Source organism: Salmo salar, chromosome 21, assembly GCF_965601325.2.
Source record: "Salmo salar chromosome 21, fSalSal1, whole genome shotgun sequence".
In the NCBI taxonomy this organism is placed as follows: domain Eukaryota; kingdom Metazoa; phylum Chordata; class Actinopteri; order Salmoniformes; family Salmonidae; genus Salmo; species Salmo salar.
In genome coordinates, this window is record NC_138311.1 from 25,719,995 (window position 1) to 25,740,192 (window position 20,198).

Sequence of the window (20,198 nt, forward strand, 5' to 3'; positions counted from 1 at the left end):
AGGGGGGTTATAGGTCTCTGATCTCTACCTATTGTTCCTATGTGTTAGTGTGTTTGGGGTGCTGTGTAGATTCATGGGCTATAGATTAGTATAATCCATCGCCACGACCTCCGTGAGTCGCCTGGCCTGCTGTCACCTGCCACCCTAAACACGGACATATGTGCTGCTCTCTCTGTGATGTCACTGAACAGGCTTTTTTAACGAGAGCTGATCTCCACTCAGTGTATAAGTGAATACAATTGCACGAGAATTGTTTATTTTTTAACTTTTTTATTGATATTTTTTGCATGTTTTAGTATTTTCTTGTTAATACCTTTGTTTTGTTAGACATGTTTGATGTAGCAATGTAAGTTGTGTATTTTTGTACTATGAATAAAAATGTATTACAAAATAATAACTGATCTCTCACTTTTCATTATGTCACAGACCTGTTTACCAGTAACCAGGTGCTCTTCTCTTCCGTGATGTCACAAACCTTTCACATTCTTAACCAAAGCATTCAAGACTATCTTTATGGTGTCACTTTGTTTACATTTGCATCATAATGTTGACTATTTATTGGGATGACACAGTATGTTGTCTGTGATGCTGTCTTTATAGAGAGCGATGTATCAGTTCATTGAGCCCATTCATGCGTAGGGAGGAAGGATGTACCATAAACCCCTCCTGTCCTTCACACACACACAGAGAGAATTGAGTAGGCTGACCCAGGGAAGTATTTCCCCTCTCCCCGGACAGAGAGGTGTGTATTAGGCGGTGTTCCATTACTCTAGGGGAATATGATAGGACAGTTGAGGGAAAGGACCTACACACCACTCTTCCTTATCCTCTGTCCTGACTAAAAGGATCAGTTCAGCTGTTGTTCCTGATACATTTTCACTGTATCCTGTGTTCACACTCATGTGACTCCGACACGGGACAATACCACATAAAAGGGAGCATGGATGTGGGCAACAGAGGAGTTCACACAACACATTGGCCATCTCTCATGCAAACATGCACATACAGTACCAGTCAAAAGTTTGGACACACTGTTACGTCCGTTGTTGGAATGAGACCAAGGTGCAGCGTGGTAGGCGTACATTTTATTTTATTAACAATGACACCGGGGGAAAAAACAACAAAATACAAAAGCGAACGTTTGCACACAAACAAGATCCCACAATCACAGGTGGGAAAAAGGACTGCCTAAGTATGATCCCCAATCAGAGACAACGATAAACAGCTGCCTCTGATTGGGAACCATACTAGGCCAACAAAGAAATAGAAACATAGACATGCCCACCCAAGTCACACCCTGACCTAACAAAATAGAGAATAAAAAAGGCTCTCTAAGGTCAGGGCGTGACACACACCTACTTGATGACAGCTTTGCACACGAGTGTGCAAAGCTGTCATCAAGGCAAAGGGTGGCTACTTTGAAGAATCTCAAATATAAAATATATTTTGATTTGTTTAACACTTTTTTGGTTACAACATGATTCCATATGTGTTATTCCATAGTTTTGATGTCTTCACTATTATTCTACAATGTAGAAAATAGTAAAAATAAAGAAAAACCTTTGAATGTGTAGGTGTGTCCAAACGTTTGACTGGTACTGTGTGTGCATTTGGACCTCTGCATGACAAATAGACACTCAGCCCAGCTAATCGATGGCTTGCGCCACACAAAAGACACAAGGCGTACACTATAACGCAACTAGCATGCTAGATCATCTATATGTTTCAATATTTTGCTTCATATTTCAATATCATACTTAGGCAGTCCTAAGTATGAGTGTTTGCATGTGTGTGTGCTTGTGTGTATGAAAGAGAGCTCTGTGCAGTGTTACCCTGAGGCCAAGGCTGTCACTTGAAAGGTCCCCTCATGGCCAAACAAAGAGCCCTGTTGGAAAAGGGGGGGATGAGAATCTCCACAGCAGAGCTTCAATATTTGTGGTGTTTGTAAGTAAGGGCAGTGTCTGTAGAGACAGAGAGTGAAACAGACAGTGACAGACATGATAGTGTGTGTTTTAGGATAAGGCTGAAACGACCGTCTACACCATGAGTGGCACCTAGAGGAGGTGAGCCTGGCTCAGCATGGCCCTGAACCAAGTGTCCCTGCTCTGCCACGACATCAGCAACCTGTGGCTGAAGCTCCAGCACAGGACAGGTACTGGTTGGTCTTACTGTCTGTCTTTCAGTTGGTCGGTTGTCTGTCTACCAGTGTACATGTTACTTACAGTAGACGATGGACATTGTTGAAGTGACATGCTGTTTTGGTGCTGTAATAATATTGACGTAGACTGTCTGTGCTGTACTAATGCTGACATGACACTACTGTTTTTGTTTTTGTGAACAATGTAACATGTCAGTTTGGGGCACGTCAGCTCTAACCACTAGGCTACCTGCCGCCCCTAGCATGTGTAGGATGGTCATCTGAAAGAAGGTTAGTTTGGCAGCTGGGGTGAAAGAGAAGCGATTACGATTGAGGAAACCAAGTCTAGACGTAAATTTAGCACATACAGTTGTAGTCGGAAGTTTACATACACCTTAGCCAAATACATTTAAACTCAGTTTTTCACAATTCCTGACATTTAATCCTCGTAAAAATTCCTGTCTTAGGTCAGTTAGGATCACCACTTTATTTTAAGAATGTGAAATGTCAGAATAATAGTAGAGAGAATTATTTATTTCAGCTTTTATTTCTTTCATCACATTCCCAGTGGGTTAGATGTTTACATACACTCAATTAGTATTAGGTAGCTTTGCTTTTAAATTGTTTAACTTGGGTCAAACGTTTTGGGTAGCCTTCCACAAGCTTCCCACAATAAGTTGGATGAATTTTGGCCCATTCCTCCTGACAGAGCAGGTGTAACTGAGTCAGGTTTGTAGGCCTCCTTGCTCACACACGCTTTTTCAGTTCTGCCCACAAATGTTCTATGGGATTGAGGTCAGGGCTTTGTGATGGCCACACCAATACCTTGACTTTGTTGTCCTTAAGCTATTTTGCCACAACTTTGGAAGTATGCTTGGGGTCATTGTCCATTTGGAAGACCCATTTGCGACCAAGCTGTAACTTCCTGACTGATGTCTTGAGATGTTGCTTCAATATATCCACATAATTTTACTCCTCATGATGCCATCTATTTTGTGAAGTGCACCAGTACCTCCTGCAGCAAAGCACCCCCACAACATGATGCTGCCACCCCCGTGCTTCACGGTTGGGATGGTGTTCTTTGGCTTGCAAGCCTCCTCCTTTTTCCTCCAAACATAACGATGGTCATTATGGCCAAACAATTCTATTTTTGTTTCATCAGACCAGAGGACATTTCTTCAAAAAGTACGATCTTTGTCCCCATGTGCAGTTGCAAACCGTAGTCTGGCTTTTTTATGGTGGTTTTGAAGCAGTGGCTTCTTCCTTGCTGAGCGGCCTTTCATGTTACGTCAATATAGGACTCGTTTTACTGTGGATATAGATACTTTTGTACCTGTTTCCTCCAGCATCTTCACAAGGTAATTTGCTGTTGTTCTGGGATTGATTTGCACTTTTCGCACCAAAGTACGTTAATCTCTAGGAGACAGAACACGTCTCCTTCCTGAGCGGTATGACAGCTGCCTGATCCCATGGTGTTTATTCTTGCGTACTATTGTTTGTACAGATGAACGTGGAACCTTCAGGTGTTTGGAAATTGCTCCCAAGGATGAACCAGACTTGTGGAGGTCTACAATTATTTTCTGATTTCTTTTGATTTTCCCATGATGTCAAGCAAAGAGGCACTGAGTTTGAAGGTAGGCCTTGAAATACATCCACAGGTACACCTCCAATTGACTCAAATGATGTCAATTAGCCTATCAGAAGCTTCTAAAGCCATGACATCATTTTCTGGATATTTCCAAGCTGTTGAAAGGCACAGTCAACTTAATGTGTGTAAACTTCTGACCCACTGGAATTGTGATACCGTGAAATGAATTAAGTGAAATAATCTGTCTGTAAACAATTGTTGGGGAAATGACTTGTGTCATGCACAAAGTAGATGTCCTAACCGACTTGCCAAAACTATAGTTCGTTAACAAGAAATGTGTGGAGTGGTTGAAAAACGAGTTTTAATGACTCCAACCTAAGTGTATGTAAACTTCTGACTTCAACTGTATCATAGCCGCAGGCTGAGAGAAGGACAGTGTACCATCTAGCCATACTCCCAAGTACTTGTATGATGTGACTACCTCAAGCTCTAAACCCTCAGAGGTAGTAATCACACCTGTGGGGAGAGGGGCATTCTTCTTACCAAACCACATGACCTTTGTTTTGGAGGTGTTCAGAACAAGGTTAAGGGTAGAGAAAGCTTGTTGGACACTAAGAAAGCTTTGTTGTAGAGCATTTAACACAAAATACGGGCAGGGACCAGCTGAGTATAAGACTATCATCTGCATATAAATGGATGAGAGAGCTTCCTACTGCCTGAGCTATGTTATTGATGTAAATTGAGATGAGCGTGGGGCCTAGGATTGAGCCTTGGGATACAACCCTTGGCGACAGGCAGTGGCTGAGACAGCAGATTTTCTGACTTTATACACTACACTCTTCGAGAGAGGTAGTTAGCAAACCAGGCCAAAGACCCCTCAGAGACACCAATACTCCTTAGCCGTCCCACAAGAATGGAATGGTCTAACGTATCAAAAGCTTTGGCCAAGTCAATAAAAATAGCAGCACATATTTGCCTAGAATCAAGAGCAATGGTGACATCATTGAGGACCTTTTAAGGTTGCAGTGACACATCCATAACCTGAGCGGAAACCAGATCGCATACTCAAGAGAATACTATAGACATCAAGAAAGTCAGTCAATTGACTATTGACATGTTTTTCCCAACACTTTTGATAAACAGGGCAAAATAGAAATAGGCCTATAACAGTTAGGATCAGCTTGATCTCCCCCTTTAAATAAAGGATGAACTGTGGCTGCTTTCCAAGCAATGGGAACCTCCCCAGAAAGGAGAGACAGGTTAGAAAGGTTGGAGATAGACTTGGCGATGATAGGGGACGCAACCTTAAAGAAGAAAGGGTCTAAACCATCTGACCCATATGTTTTTTGGGGCTCAAGTTTAAGGAGCTCCTTTAGCACCTCGGACTCAGTGACTGCCTGCAGGGAGAAACTTTGTAGCGGGGCAGAGGAATAGAAGGAGAAGCATCGGGGATAGTTGCATTAGAAGGGGTGGGAGATGAGGAAATGTTGGACAGGCAAGGAGGCATGGCTGAGTAAAATAGGAATCCTGACTTAATGAAGTGGTGATTAAAGAGCTCAGCCACGTGCTTCTTGTCAGTAACAACCACATCGTCAACATTAAGGGACATGGGCAGCTGTGAGGAGGAGGGTTTGTGTTGACATAGTGTTGAAGTGACAGGAACACACCCAGGAAGCTCAGAGAAAAGTGAATATTACTCTCTGTAGATCATCCCTTTAGCTCACTGGAGAAGAATGGATGTGATGAAGGGAGATGGGGAGACAGACGTGCTCCTAGACATTCTCTACTTCAGAACATTTTACTGTGAGAGTGTTGCGTAACAGCAGTGCTCCTTTACTTTTAAACTGATGTCCTGTCCCGAAAGGAAGGCTTGGCCACTGAATAATTCAAGAGACGAGAGAGTGGTTAGCCCTGGTTAGTGGTCTGACGTGACGTCATTGAGATACAGTGTTGTGGCCCTAGAAAGTCTGCCAGGCTGGTTTCTAACGTTACATTTACATTTTAGTAATTTAAGAGTTAGCGTCTGCTAAATATCTTTCTATCTGTGTCTGTGGTCTGTGTCTGTGTGTGTGTGATATAATCCTATAGTGTAAGAGCATTACTGTGGCTTTCTGTTCCATCGATCTGTTGTGCTCTGTGCTGTGTTCCATCGATCTGTTGTGCTCTGTGCTCAGTTTCAACAGTAGGACTTTTGCCAGACTCCCACAGTATTGGCACTACCTGCATAAAGAGAACTGCTTGATCCCACTGTATAACTAACTATATGTAGCTGGTTAGAAATGGATGCAGATGAACCTATTTTTGTGACTGGCTGGGAGCATGGGAGTATTGTATGTTCTGTATGTAACCATCTTGTTTGAGTTTCTAGGATGCATGCTATTAATATATGTCATCCGGGGATAGGATGTGAACACACATACGCACAGGAACACTTTATTGTAAGTATAATCCACCTCACTCTAAGGATTATACTGTATTTGTGCTGACTTGGCTGTGAGGGTTTGGGATTGAATCGGTATCAATGATTTACCAGAAGACCAGTTGAGCTGATCTATTGACCAGGAGTCTCAAGTATCTGTAACTGTGTACAAATAGCTCTAGTTTGGGAGACTGGCCCATGTCAAGTAAGTATGCTAGTAGATTGCAACTGTATAATATAGAAATAAATAATTGATAGAGTATTATGCTACCAGATCTCTTTATTATTACAAATGGACAACAGAAATATTAGCCAACAGCTATGCATATCCTGTGAACTGGACATATACAGTATATTAGTTATAGAGGCAGTACACACCTTCAGGTACTACAGAACAATAACGATACCAGTGGAGGCTGCTGATGGGAGGACGGCTCATAATAATGGCTGGAACGGAGTAAATGGAACGGCATCAAACCATGTGTTTTGTATTTGATACCATTCCACTGATGCCGCTCCAGCCATTACCACGAGCCTGTCCTCCCCAATTAAGCTGCCACCAACCTCCTGTGATTGACAGAAGTCTGTTCCGCTTTTAGGAAATTGCATTTCTAGGTAGAAATATGCTGACTGAAGAATGGGCGATTTGCGGCTGTGTGTCAGTGTCTCTGAACTAGTTTTGTTCCTGTGTACCAGCAATGATTACGAACCTACTGTAGCCATTCCCTCCCTGCTGACCTGGGTCTCTGAGTCAAAGCAGCCTGTTTTGTCACCCCATCTCCACCTTCACTGCCTGGCTGGGGCTTGCCTGGCTGGGGCTGCCTGGCTGGGGCTTGCCTGGCTGGGGCTGCCTGACTGGGGCTACCTGGCTGGGGCTACCTGGCTGCGGCTTGCCTGGCTGGGGCTTGCCTGGCTGGGGCTTGCCTGGCTGGGGTTTGCCTGACTGGGGCTTGCCTGACTGGGGCTTGCCTGACTGGGGCTTGCCTGACTGAGGCTTGCCTGGCTGGGGCTACCTGGCTGGGGCTATGCTGCGTCCTGCAAGGGAGGTCAATTATCAAATGATTTGAATACCAACGATGGGAGTTCATGGGGGTATAGAGCTGGGAAGGTACTGCATGGCTGTGGCTTTTATGTGAAAACTTGTTTCATTAATGGTAGGTCAGGACCCAAAGCATTTGTAGCATTCTGCTCTCTGGTCTGCGTTCCAGATGATTCTTTGTTCACTATTCTGCACGTCTATACTGCTCAGACTACATGCTGTAATAACTTAATGTTCTGTTTTTGTGTGAGTATGTCTAGCTCTTTTATACTTTTGCGATGGTTCTTTCATTCAATGCAATATGTTTTGTCCTGACTGTGACTCTGACTGTGTTGTTGCTCTGCTGTTCCTCCAGATGAGATCATGCAGCAGGAGAGCAGTCCCCTCTGTGCCATCGACATCACCCCTGACCTCAGGAAGCAGTTTGCCTACCTCTCAGGTAACACTTCCTGTCTATGTCTCTGCCTGTTTGCTTGCCATAATACAGATGTCTGCTATAACAGGACTGTACTGTTCCTCTACCTGATATAGTTCAGATGAACTGTCTGCTTCACCCCTCAGATTTGCCATTCAAATTTCTCCTCTCCCGTTTTCCTGCTCAACGTTTTTTTATCAGTGTTAGTCCAGCTACTGTACACTGGGGCTCATTTTCTTCACGACTCTGTGTTTATTTAGTGTGTATTTACATATGTGTTTATCAGTTTCTGTTACGTATGAGCCAAATATAGAGTTTCTGTTTTTCCAGTTGTCTTGTCAATTCAGTGTGTCTGTACTGCATGCATAGTAGAAGCTTTACAGAAATCAACTAGGCTTGTGAGTAGACTTCCACAAATGTTACTGAATTGAAAAACAAAATGGATAATATAACGGATATTATTGTGGCATTAATTCCGTCACCACTGCATTCACCTCATTGAATAGATTACCCCCACCCCCAACACACACACACTTTGCCCCCTCTCTGTCCCCCTCTCTGTCCCCCTCTATGTTCTGCATGGAAGGTCACCTTGGGGACTGTTCTCTGCCTGTCGTCGTCCATTTTGCGGAGAGCTTGCCTCCTCTCAGATGCAGGAGAGTCAAAACAGACAGTGAAACGATGACCGAGCATTTGCTGTTGCTAGGGTGATAATATAAGAGGGAAAAGCAGACAGATTGATATTCTCATCACATGGGCTAATAGTACAGCTGCTCACAGGCGTGTGTGTTTGTGTGACTATTTCCCCCATTTTCTAAGTGTATGTCGGTGTGTGATTAAATACTGCAGAAGATATCCATCTTTCTCGCCCTCCTCTCTCTCTTTTCTCGCCATGTCTGTTGCTTTCTTTCTCTCTCACTTTACCCTATCACCTTAACAAAACAGTCTGGTTTGCCAGTTCCACTGGCGCCCTCTTGTGGTAATCCTTGTTGAAGTCGTGTCAAGCAAATTACAAAGGAATGTGACTGAGTCTTCTCAGTTCCAGTGACCTCTCTGTTCTTAACTCTTCTATGTCTCTTTCCCAGGGGGCCGAGGGCAGAACGGCAGCCCCATCATTGTGTTCCCAGAGTTCCCTGCATTCGGAGAAATCCAGGAGAGGGAGTTCCACAACGTGCTCACATACCTGACCAGCATCCCCAGGTGAGATTCTACATACCACGCACACACACCATTGCTTCTTCAGACACTTCCTGTGTGAGCTCCCTACATGTATTATTCCCATGGTAACCAGTCAGATCAGTCTATTTTACAGGAAGGGAACTAAGGAGAGGCAGATGAATATTGAACATGCTAGGAAGAATTTAGGAGAAATCAGATGAATGTAGAATTTGGTAACATCTACTGCAGCTTAAACTTATTTTTTTGTGTGTGTATGATTATAAACGTTTTATTAGCAATATAAACCATATATAGACAATAGACAGACACACATAAAAATCGATGGCATCAGACCTGCTCAGAGCCATGCTCCCACCGCTTCCATTTCCAGTGTATGTAAGACTATTTCATATGACCTCAAATTGCGCTGTTTTGTTTCTCTCTGTAGCCCATATTTTTTCTATATTTAAATAATATCGCATTTGATTCATCCACAGATTTTGTCTCATGCATAATAAATTCTGAACATTAGTTTATATTTGATTAAGCGTACATGTTCGTTAACTGTCGTTAGTTATGTTCCAACACTCCCTCCATCTTGTGGCAATAAAGAGTTATTTTTAGGTCTTGGTTCCAATAGTTTATTTTTCTCTAAGAGATTGTCAGTTGGATAGGCTTTCTGCAAGGTTTTTTATATCTTACCTATCATATGAGTATGATTTTCTCACTCAAATAAAATTCCCTCAACATTGCTCTGATGTCCAAAAGATTTCAGATCGAAATTTTGTGATTTAAAACTTTGAAGTTGCATGTATTTGAACATGTCTACATTGGTCATATTGTTATGGGGTTCTTAACTATGAAGTGAATGGTATTAAATCAAATCAAAGTTTATTTGTCACGTGCGCAGAATACAACAGGTGTAGACCTTACAGTGAAATGCTTACTTACAGGCTCTAACCAATAGTGCAAAAAAGGTTTTAGGTGAACAATAAGTAGATAAAGAAATAAAACAACAGTAAAAAGACAGGCTATATACAGTAGCGAGGCTATAAAAGTAGCAAGGCTACATACAGACACCGGTTAGTCAGGCTGATTGAGGTAGTATGTACATGTAGATATGGTTAAAGTGACTATGCATATATGATGAACAGAGAGTAGCAGTAGCGTAAAAGAGGGGTTGGCGGGTGGTGGGTGGGACACAATGCAGATAGCCCGGTTAGCCAATGTGCGGGAGCACTGGTTGGTCGGGCCAGTTGAGGTAGTATGTACATGAATGTATAGTTAAAGTGACTATGCATATATGATAAACAGAGAGTAGCAGCAGCGTAAAAAGAGGGGTTGGGGGGGCACACAATGCAAATAGTCCGGGTAGCCATTTGATTACCTGTTCAGGAGTCTTATGGCTTGGGGGTAAAAACTGTTGAGAAGCCTTTTTGTCCTGGACTTGTCACTCCGGTACCGCTTGCCATGCGGTAGTAGAGAGAACAGTCTATGACTGGGGTGGCTGGGGTCTTTGACCATTTTTAGGGCCTTCCTCTGACACCGCCTGGTGTAGAGGTCCTGGATGTCAGGCAGCTTAGCCCCAGTGATGTACCGGGCCGTACACACTACCCTCTGTAGTGCCTTGCGGTCAGAGGACGAGCAATTGCCGTACCAGGCGGTGATGCAACCAGTCAGCATGCTCTCGATGTTGCAGCTGTAGAACCTTTTGAGGATCTCAGGACCCATGCCAAAACTTTTTAGTTTCCTGATGGGAATAGGCTTTGTCGTGCCCTCTTCACGACTGACTTGGTCTGTATTGGACCATTCTAGTTTGTTGTTGATGTGGACACCGAGGAACTTGAAGATCTCAACCTGCTCCACTGCAGCCCCGTAGATGAGAATGGGGGCGTGCTCGGTCCTCCTTTTCCTGTAGTCCACAATCATCTCCTTAGTCTTGGCTACGTTGAGGGATAGGTTATTATTCTGGCACCACACGGCCAGGTCTCTGACCTCCTCCCTATAGGCTGTCTCGTCGTTTTCTGTGTTCAGGCCTACCACTGTTGTGTCGTCTGCAAACTTAATGATGGTGATGGAGTCGTGCTTGGCCATGCAGTCATGGGTGAACAGGGAGTACAGGAGGGGACTGAGCACGCACCTCTGTGGAGCTCCAGTGTTGAGGATCAGTGTGGCGGATGTGTTGTTACCTACCCTCACCACCTGAGGGCGGCCCGTCAGGAAGTCCAGGATCCAGTTGCAGAGGGAGGTGTTTAGTCCCAGGATCCTTTGCTTAGTGATGAGCTTTGAGGGTACTATGGTGTTAAACGCTGAAAACAGACACGTTAAAAGATTCTGGGGCCATTAACTTCCTTGTTCACCATACAACAGGGAGTAGGAAACCCTGTTCCTGGAGTGCTGCAGGCACTTCATGCTTTAACTGACCTGGAAGACCAATTGTGTTGAATTTAGGCAATCCCTGAACTGATCACTTGGCTCAGTTGGTCAGGTTTGGCGCCTAGTTGGAACAAAATCCTGCAGTACCTGCAGCACTCCAGGAACTGGGTTTCCTACCCCTGCCATACAACATTGTTTATATTATAGGTTCAGCTCATGGTATACTACATATTTGCAGTGCAAACCAAGTGTGTTATCCTCAGCTCTTATTGACTGCTGTATAGAAATAGCCAGCAGGTGTCACTAGAGGTTCATATGCACTGCATGCTGCTTGAGGTAGAACCCTTTAACCACTGATCTGCCCCCTCCCCCAATCCTAACCTCAACCATTGGGAGGTATTGTAAACATCTGACCCTGTATCAGTGGTTAGGGGCATTCTCTACCTACACTGGTTAAAAAAGGTCATGGTTTCTGTCTTCTTAGTCTTGTGTTTAGTGTGTCAGTGAGAGTGAGAGTGTTGGGTAAATGGATGTGTCTGGGCTGTCCCCTGTAGAGATCTCTTAGTAGAGAGGGAGGAGATCTCAATGCACTCTCCTAATTAGCTGGCCAATGCAATAACCCCAATCTGTAATCATATTACTGCAGAATGTCTTTGTGTACTGAGAGACTGGTGATGGGGGAGGGGGGAGAATAAATGACCCCCCCCCCCATCTTCTCAGTATCCTCCTCACAGGGATTTCTGTCATCCTTTCCCTCTTTTTTCCCCGTCTTCCTTTTCTCTTCTCATCCTTTGCCCCATTCTCTCTCTTTCTCCAGCCCCCCTTCCTTCCTTGTATAGCTATTTTCTCACTCATTCTTCTCTTCCTCACTCCATCCTTGTCCGTTGAGGCATGTAGTGGGTCTAAAATAGAAACTGCAGTGGTCCTGACTGTTTAAGTTTGAATAACTCTTGCAGACAGCTGAGCTGCAGTACATGCGCGTGAATACACCAGCCAACAGAGAAGCTCTTACACCTACTCCTGTACCTAATGGTGGTATACAGGGTTGAAACCACTTACACACCTGGTCCACATATTCACATCACATTCTTAACTGGTGTAGAAGAGCTGTGTTGCAACCCCTGCATGGCTTCCGTCCTGTGACTCTTTGAGGTCACTGCTGACATCACAACCTTACAAAAAGTCAAAGTTGAGCTGATAGAGAGGGCCTGAGGCTAAAGCTGCTCAGAGCAGACGGACAGATGGCCAGGAATTCCTCAGGGCGATTTTGTGTGTGTGTGTGTCTTGACCTTGAATACAGAGCTATTCAATATGTTCCACTTCAATTTCAACCAGAATACATTTTGATAAATATATATATTCATGAAAATAATTTCAAAAGGAAGGTTTTTGGAGGGGGACTGCGGGTGCATAAAATTCCACAGTTTCAAATTCCTTTTGAAGGCATTCCCAATTTTGAGTTAATTTTCCTGTTCCTGGTCTGCCGATGAGGCATGGAATTTATTCATATCCTAATCCCTTTTTCGTCTCCGGGGGGAAAAGCCTGTACACGCTGCGGATCGCCAAACACTCACTAAATGAATTAGCAGCCTGTGTCCTTGGGCAGACCAGGTTTCTCTCTCACTCTTGCTCTCTTCAATCCTCTCTGGGTCTAGTTCAGAGTGGCTGCAGGTTGAGGTAGAACCTTGACAGGAGGATTTGAGAGTGACTGAAACTTGAAGAGCTCTTTTAAGAGCTTTTTTTAATCTGTTTTTAATTTGATTTACAGCCTGCCTGGCTTCAGGCAGTTAGAAGGGGTGGAGTATGACATAGAGGGGGAGCGTAGGGTGTGTGTGTGTGCGTGTGTGCGCGTGTGTGCGCCCGTGCAGCATTGTGTGTTAAGCAATCCCATTCCACAACACAGCTAGCAGGGGTTCCACCTACATCAGACAACCGCCGCAAGAAATCTAATTATTTAGACTCCTTCACAAATCAATTATAAACTCCACCATGAATATTTAAATGAATCTAATTTCACATTCATTATTGCTCAATATGTTTCTGTGTCCATTCAGCTGTGCGAGTGTGTGTTGCACAAACTGCTTGTACGGCAGAATCAAATCCTAGAAGTGGTGAATCAATTGCTCTGTGTATAGATCACCCTTTCTGGCATTTTTTTTTTATCTCAACACTGAAACTGTACATACTTTTGTATAGTGAATGTGGACACCCCTTCAAATTAGTGGATCGGCTATTTCTGCCACACCCGTTGCTGACAGGTGTATAAAATCGAGGACACCGCCATGCAATCTCCATCGACAAACATTGGCAGTAGAATGGCCCAGTGACTAAAGAGCTCAGTGACTTTCAACATGGCAGCGTCATAGGATGCCACCTTTACAACAAGTTAGGTAGTCAAATTTCTGCCCTGCTAGAGCTGCCCGGTCAACTGTAGGTGCTGGTATTGTGAAGTGGAAACGTCTAGAAGCAACAACTTCTCAGCCGAGAAGTGGTTGTCAGGTAAAAATTGTCAGTCCTCGGTTCCAACAGTCACTACCAAGTTCCAAACTGCCTCTGGAAGCAACGTCAGCACAAGAACTGTTATCAGGAGCTTCATGAAATGGGTTTCCATGGCCGAGCAGTCGCACACAAGTCTAAGATCACCATGCACAATACCAAGCATTGGCTGGAGTGGTGTAAAGCTCGCTGCCATTGGACTCTGGAGTAGCCAAAACACCTTCTCTGGGAATTATTATTATTTAGTTTTTATTTAACCTTTAGTTAACTAGGCAAGTTAGTTAAGAACAAATTCGTATTTGCAATGAAGGCCTACCCTGGCCAAACCCGGACGATGCTGGGCCAATTGTGCGCCGCCCTATGGGACTCCCAATCACGGCCGGATGTGATACAGCCTGAATTCAAGCCAGGGACTGTAGTGACGCCTCTTGCACTGAGATGCAGTGCCTTAGACTGCTGCGCCACTCGGGATGGTGAATCGCACTTCACCATCTGACAGTCCGACAGACGAATCTAAGTTTGGCGGATGCCAGGAGAACGCTACCTGCCCCAATGCTTAGTGCCAACTGTAAAGTTTGGTGGAGGAGGAATAAAGGTTTGGGGCTGTTTTTCATGGTTCTGGCTTGGCCCTTTAGTTCCAATCAAGGGAAATCTTAATGCTATAGCATACAATGGCATTCTAGACGATTCTGTGCTTCCAACTTTGTGGCAACAGTTTGGGGAAGGCCCTTTCCTGTTTCAGCATGACAATGCCCCCATGCACAAAGCAAGGTCCATACATACATGGTTTGTCGAGAACGGTGTGGAAGAACTTGACTGGCCTGCACAGAGCCCTGACCTCAACCCCATCGAACACCTTTGGGAGGAATTGGAACACCGACTGCGAGCCAGGCCTAATCGCCCAACATCAGTGCCCGACCTCACTAATGCTCTTGTGGCTGAATGGAAGAAAGTCCCCTCAGCAATGTTCCAACATCTAGTGGAAAGCCTTCACAGAAGAGTGAAGACTGTCATAGCAGCAAAGGGGAGGCCAACTCCATATTAATGCCCATAATTTTGGAATGAGATGTTCGATGAGCACCTACTTTTGGCCATACTTATGTATGTGATTCTTTGTTCTGAGACTAAGTAGCAAGCCTAGTTTATCACATAATCTATACTCTCTATGCCTGAGTTTCCCTCCTCTCTCTCTCCCCCTCCTCTCTTCCTCTCATACTGTCTTTCAGTATAAATCACTAAACCAGTTCAGTCCTCATAAAGGTCCCAGTACTAGACCATCTGTCTTCCTTTTCTCTCTCCTTCTTTTTCTTCCTTCCCTCCTCCATCCCTCTCTCTCCCCTCCTCCTTCTCTGCTGCTAAAAAAGAACTGGTCTGCTCTTTTGAACGCTTGAGCAGGTGGGAGGGAGGGAGGGAGGGAGGGAGAAAATGCAGCTCCCCTCCTCTCCATCAGCCCATCCCCTCCCTCATATCCCCAGGTCTGCTGACTGGCCCACGGGGCTGTCTGTCACCCCTTAGCCAGGCTGGGATTGGCTAGTGGCACGGCAGTTCCTGGCACGTCATTGGTTGATCAGTGCAGTGGCGGTGGCTGGTTTCTGTGACTGTCTTGCTCTCCCTCCAACACAACACAGCACCACACACACAGAAACACAGGCAGATCTGACTCTCAGGCATCTATTTTCCTCTCTTCTCTCCTGTTTTCAGTTTCAATATGGAATTATTTATCCCTTTTTCTCTATTGGAGGATTTGGAATAGCTGAGTTGTTGTCGTGTGAGGAGGAGTGGAGACATTCTGTTGGTCAGTTTGCTGTGACCAGGCAGCGTGTGTGTTTGCTGCTGAGGTGTGAGTATTTGTGTCACCTCTAAAAGGCGTGGGTATAGATGATTCTTCTGACTGGCTACATGTGGGATTGACTTTGATTCTTCTACCTGAACCCCTCTCATAAAACTACAGTGGGTAACAGAGGCGGTTTTAGGATCTCTGATTTTGGGGTGCTGGTCTTACAGCTCTTTATCTTTCTCTGTGTGGATTGGACCAGTATCTTGAAGGCATCCCCCTCTCACTGTGGACTAGGACAGGGTTTTTCAAGCATCTTTACCTTGCCTGTACATAAGTGCACCAAGCTGAGGGTAGGTCTTTACTCAGGCCTGACTGATACATTTTTACATTTAGCAGAGGCTCTTTTCCAGAGATACTTACAGTTCAGTGTATACATTTTGTACTTGTCCCCCAGTGGGAATTGAACCCACAACCCTGGCATTGCAAGTGCCATGCTCTACCAACTGAGCCACATGGGACATCCTAGTGACACTGTCATCTCTATCCTCTCTCACCATTGTGGTTCTCTGTTCATTTATTCTCCGGTCATATCCAGTCACCGTGGTCTTACTGAACCTTATTCCCCTCTCTCCAGTCTCCATCTGCGGTCTTGTTATGGTCATGTGTGCAGTGGGGTCAGGTGTTAGTGGTTGTGTTGACCGGGATCTCTTTTTTCCAGTCTGTCTGCAGCAGGAGTGGGTTTTATCCTGGTCATTGACCGGCGGCAGGACCGATGGGCAGCCGTCAAGGGGACCCTGCTCCGCATTGCAGTAAGTAACCGAGCGAGTGTGTGTGTCTGGCTCTATAAGGGGGAGTCTGTCTTTTGTGTCTATGCATCTGTGTGTGTGAAATACATGTCTTTAATCATGTGTTGTGTGGAGCACCAGTTTTGTGAGGCCTCATCCTTACACTGTCAGCCCGAGGCCAGAGGGGGTTTGGCAGACAAGAGGTGTCAGAACAACCCCTCCTCTTCTCAGAGCTCCACATCTGTGCCACAAAGTAGGGATTAATATCACAACTGCCCTAGGGGGCAGATATGAACTACCCCCCCACCTACACACACACATGCACCAGCCGATTCAGCCCTGTTACTCCCCTGCCGCGGGGGCAGAATAAACAGCCAAAACAAAGAGGACAAGAGAGAGATGAGAGATGTGTTCTCCCCACATTACAACAAAGCATGCTGGAAGGATATGACAATGAGTGTCTTTTTAGTTTCACACTGTAAACCATGTTTTGATGAATACTGTATAGAAAATGTGTAGATTAACTCACTCTATAGGAAAAACACTGGCACTGACTTTAATGGATAAAGATGGAAAGAAATATTAGGTTTGTGTGTGTTTCCCATGCTGTGGTAGTGATGAGGTAGCTGTTGTATCTCTCTCCAGCCCCACTAAACTCTCTCTCCTCATTTCACTTTTTGTTTCAGCTACTATCTCTTTGTTCACATCTTCCTTCATCCCTTCTCTCTCTCTTCATTTCATTTATGCCACTTTACAGAGATAGTTTATCTTAATTTGACCAGTTTCTCAGAGCAGGAAAAAAATCCTGCATCAACAAAAATGTGAATTATTATGTGGATTGTAAATAAGGAGCGACAGCCTTTCGTGATTTAGTCTCATGCTAGTGACCATGACTGAATTCAAATGTGAGTTGGTATCGGGGTGGGGTTTGATGTGGGTGTCTGTGTGTGTTCACAGGTGGTAAGAGTTAGACAAATTATTTAGGCAATTAGCTTCAGCCGGCTGGTGTGGCAAAGTTGGTTTGACTTTGGATAGCCTATCTCTGGGTATAGTTAGGGAGCGTCAATAAATAACACAATGTAAATGGTACAATATTTTCATGTTGCACATATTTTAGTTGTCTCATTAAATGCTTTCAATATTTGTATATGAATTTCTACAATTTATAGTTGGTTTGAGGTTTTTAAGTCATTGAAATTTGGAGCTATTGACCTTTTAAATATTGTCCCATATACATTGTTTAATTTACTGATGGTCCCTAACTCGCCCCATAGGGAAATCAAATGTCACACCAAATTGACCATGGGCATTACAATCGGGGCGTGTGCAGCTGCGCTCCGAATTGATAATTACTTGGGTGCTGCCAGGTGTGGGCAGGATTAAAATAAACCCAACCTAAGAAAACTGTTACGGTACCCTTCATTCTGTTACGGTGCCCTTCATTCTGTTACGGTGCCCTTCATTCTGTTACGGTACCCTTCATTCTGTTACGGTGCCCTTCATTCTGTTACGGGAACCCTTCATTCTGTTACGGTACCCTTCATTCTGTTACGGTGCCCTTCATTCTGTTACGGTGCCCTTCATTCTGTTACGGTACCCTTCATTCTGTTACGGTGCCCTTCATTCTGTTACGGTACCCTTCATTCTGTTACAGGAACCCTTCATTCTGTTACGGTGCCCTTCATTCTGTTACGGTGCCCTTCATTCTGTTACGGTGCCCTTCATTCTGTTACGGTGCCCTTCATTCTGTTACGGTACCCTTCATTCTGTTACGGTGCCCTTCATTCTGTTACGGTGCCCTTCATTCTGTTACGCTGCCCTTCATTCTGTTACGGGAACCCTTCATTATGTTACGCTGCCCTTCATTCTGTTACGGGAACCCTTCATTCTGTTACGGTGCCCTTCATTCTGTTACGGGAACCCTTCATTCTGTTACGGTGCCCTTCATTCTGTTACGGGAACCCTTCATTATGTTACGCTGCCCTTCATTCTGTTACGGGAACCCTTCATTATGTTACGCTGCCCTTCATTCTGTTACGGGAACCCTTCATTCTGTTACGGTACCCTTCATTCTGTAACATACCTTTTTTCCTATCATGTTGTAAATCACAGTTTTGGGTGAGACTGACTCTGACCAAAATGATCCTATTTGAACTTTGTAGTTAATTTTGACATTAGAATAAATGTTTCTGACTTATATTTATGCAACAGCCTGTTTTCAAAAATAGAACTTGCTTTTTAGGGGCGGTCGCTCTTTCATGGACATTTGTGTATGGGGTGGTTGTTACGATAAATCAAGTCTGACATTTTTAAAGAGGAAATGACCAACTTTAGAAGCCTTTTTAAACCTTGAATACACAACATTTTTCATTTTTCTAAATTCTTTGTGACAACAGAGTGATCAAACTAAGATCGACGTGTTGGTAGTTTAGCAACAAAACCAACGTGTGCGGCAATACAGACAGGGTTGTCTTAGATTGTTCATAACAGGTCAACTATATTTAGTCTCCAAATGTTTGTTGAAAACAACCACATTTGCACAATGATCACTTGTCACTCAAATACATCGTTACAGTTGTTGGTTAGCTAACTAGCAAATGTTTTGCCGTATTAGCAGACCTGACATCAGTCAAAACACCTCAAAACAAGACAAGACATCAATAATAAAATACAACGAGCTGAAACTAGCCACATACGATTCCCCACATGGCATCTTCTTGTCATTGTTGCCAGATATGACTGTTCAGAATCATACCAACGCACGCCTTGCAGCCACATTAACGCGTGCGCATATAGCAGATCTGTATATCACCCTTATCTTTCCACTGCTCTCTCCCTTAGGCCTTTGTTGTTCAGAATGAGGAGAATGTGTAAAAGGAGGATAAAAATGAAAAGATGATCGAGGGAGTCTTTTCTCTCTTTCTCTTCCTCTTAGAAAACACAGCCTGTTGTTTCCTCTCCAGTCACAACTCACTGTTTCCTGCTTGCTGGCAGCTGAATACAGTGTGTGAGCTGTGAGGGATATTATCTCTGCTTTGGTGATTAGCTTTCAAAGTGTGTTTGTTTATTTGTGCTGAGTTGATACATGGTTTGAGCACCTTATGGTTCGTCCATTAATAGCACAGGATTTCCAATGGCATTTTCTTTGTTCAACACCATTTATGAGATCCTTCAGAACTTTATTAAGTAAGTAACAATACGGACCTGCATGATTCGTATTGATTTTAATCAATACCTATATCCTAAGTGCTGTTTAACCCCATATGACTGCATTCTTGGTTTCAGCACCACAGTTATGTGGACAGCTGTCCACACAGCTGTCTCTCACACACAGAGGGGAAATAAGTAGAGGTCTATGGGTTCTCTGTTATTGACACGAAAGCCTCATCATACAGTTTCACTGAAATGAAGAGAATATGTGGGAGAGAGATGATTTCCCAGACAGAGGAAGATATATAGAGAGATGAATATGAACACCCAGACTCCACTGGGACTTGGGATGCCCTCTCCCTCATTTCAAATTGAATCAAGCTTTATTAATCCCACGGGGGGGGGGCATATACAGCCTGACAGGCTGGTAATGGGAGGCACTCAGTCACCGCCGGAACAGCCGCCTGTTCTGGATAGTTTCACCGCGCTGCTAAATGCCGCACACACACACACACAGGCCGTGTAATAAACAGTAGTGAATGCTGGCATGAGTTGAGCCGGCACTATCACAACTATTGAAGACATCCCAGACCTAATGATAAATCATATCAAGATAAACAACACAAATGCATGTTAACAGGTACTGAGTTGGAGCCTGGACTGTGAAGGGGGGGTGTTGTCTCACATTAGTCATTGTATAGCCTCAACTATCATTCACCTCTTTGTTGTGGCTTTGTGGGTATATGTATCCAATGTTTTTGTTTGCGTGTGTGTGGGTGTGTACATCTTTGTGTATACTGTGATTCTTTGTCTGTCTGTGTGTGTCTGTGTTTTAGTGTAGTGCACTGCCATGCATGG

The 20,198-nt window shown here is 44.3% G+C and overlaps 1 protein-coding gene across 5 annotated transcripts in view; it reads left to right on the forward strand.

The window, feature by feature from the left end:
- LOC106582019 (guanine nucleotide exchange factor DBS) overlaps positions 1–20,198 on the forward strand; it is a 73,495-nt gene that overhangs the window by 32,674 nt on the left and 20,623 nt on the right. For 4 of the 5 annotated variants that reach the window (XM_082967068.1, XM_014164670.3, XM_014164672.3 and 1 more), the window contains exons 2-4: positions 7,539–7,622; positions 8,684–8,798; positions 16,124–16,214. In XM_082967068.1, the coding sequence (XP_082823194.1) occupies positions 7,539–7,622; positions 8,684–8,798; positions 16,124–16,214 (290 nt within the window). Of the gene's footprint in view, positions 1–1,930; positions 2,153–7,538; positions 7,623–8,683; positions 8,799–16,123; positions 16,215–20,198 lie in introns of those variants that run through there. The other variant, XM_045704599.2, reaches the window with a different exon arrangement.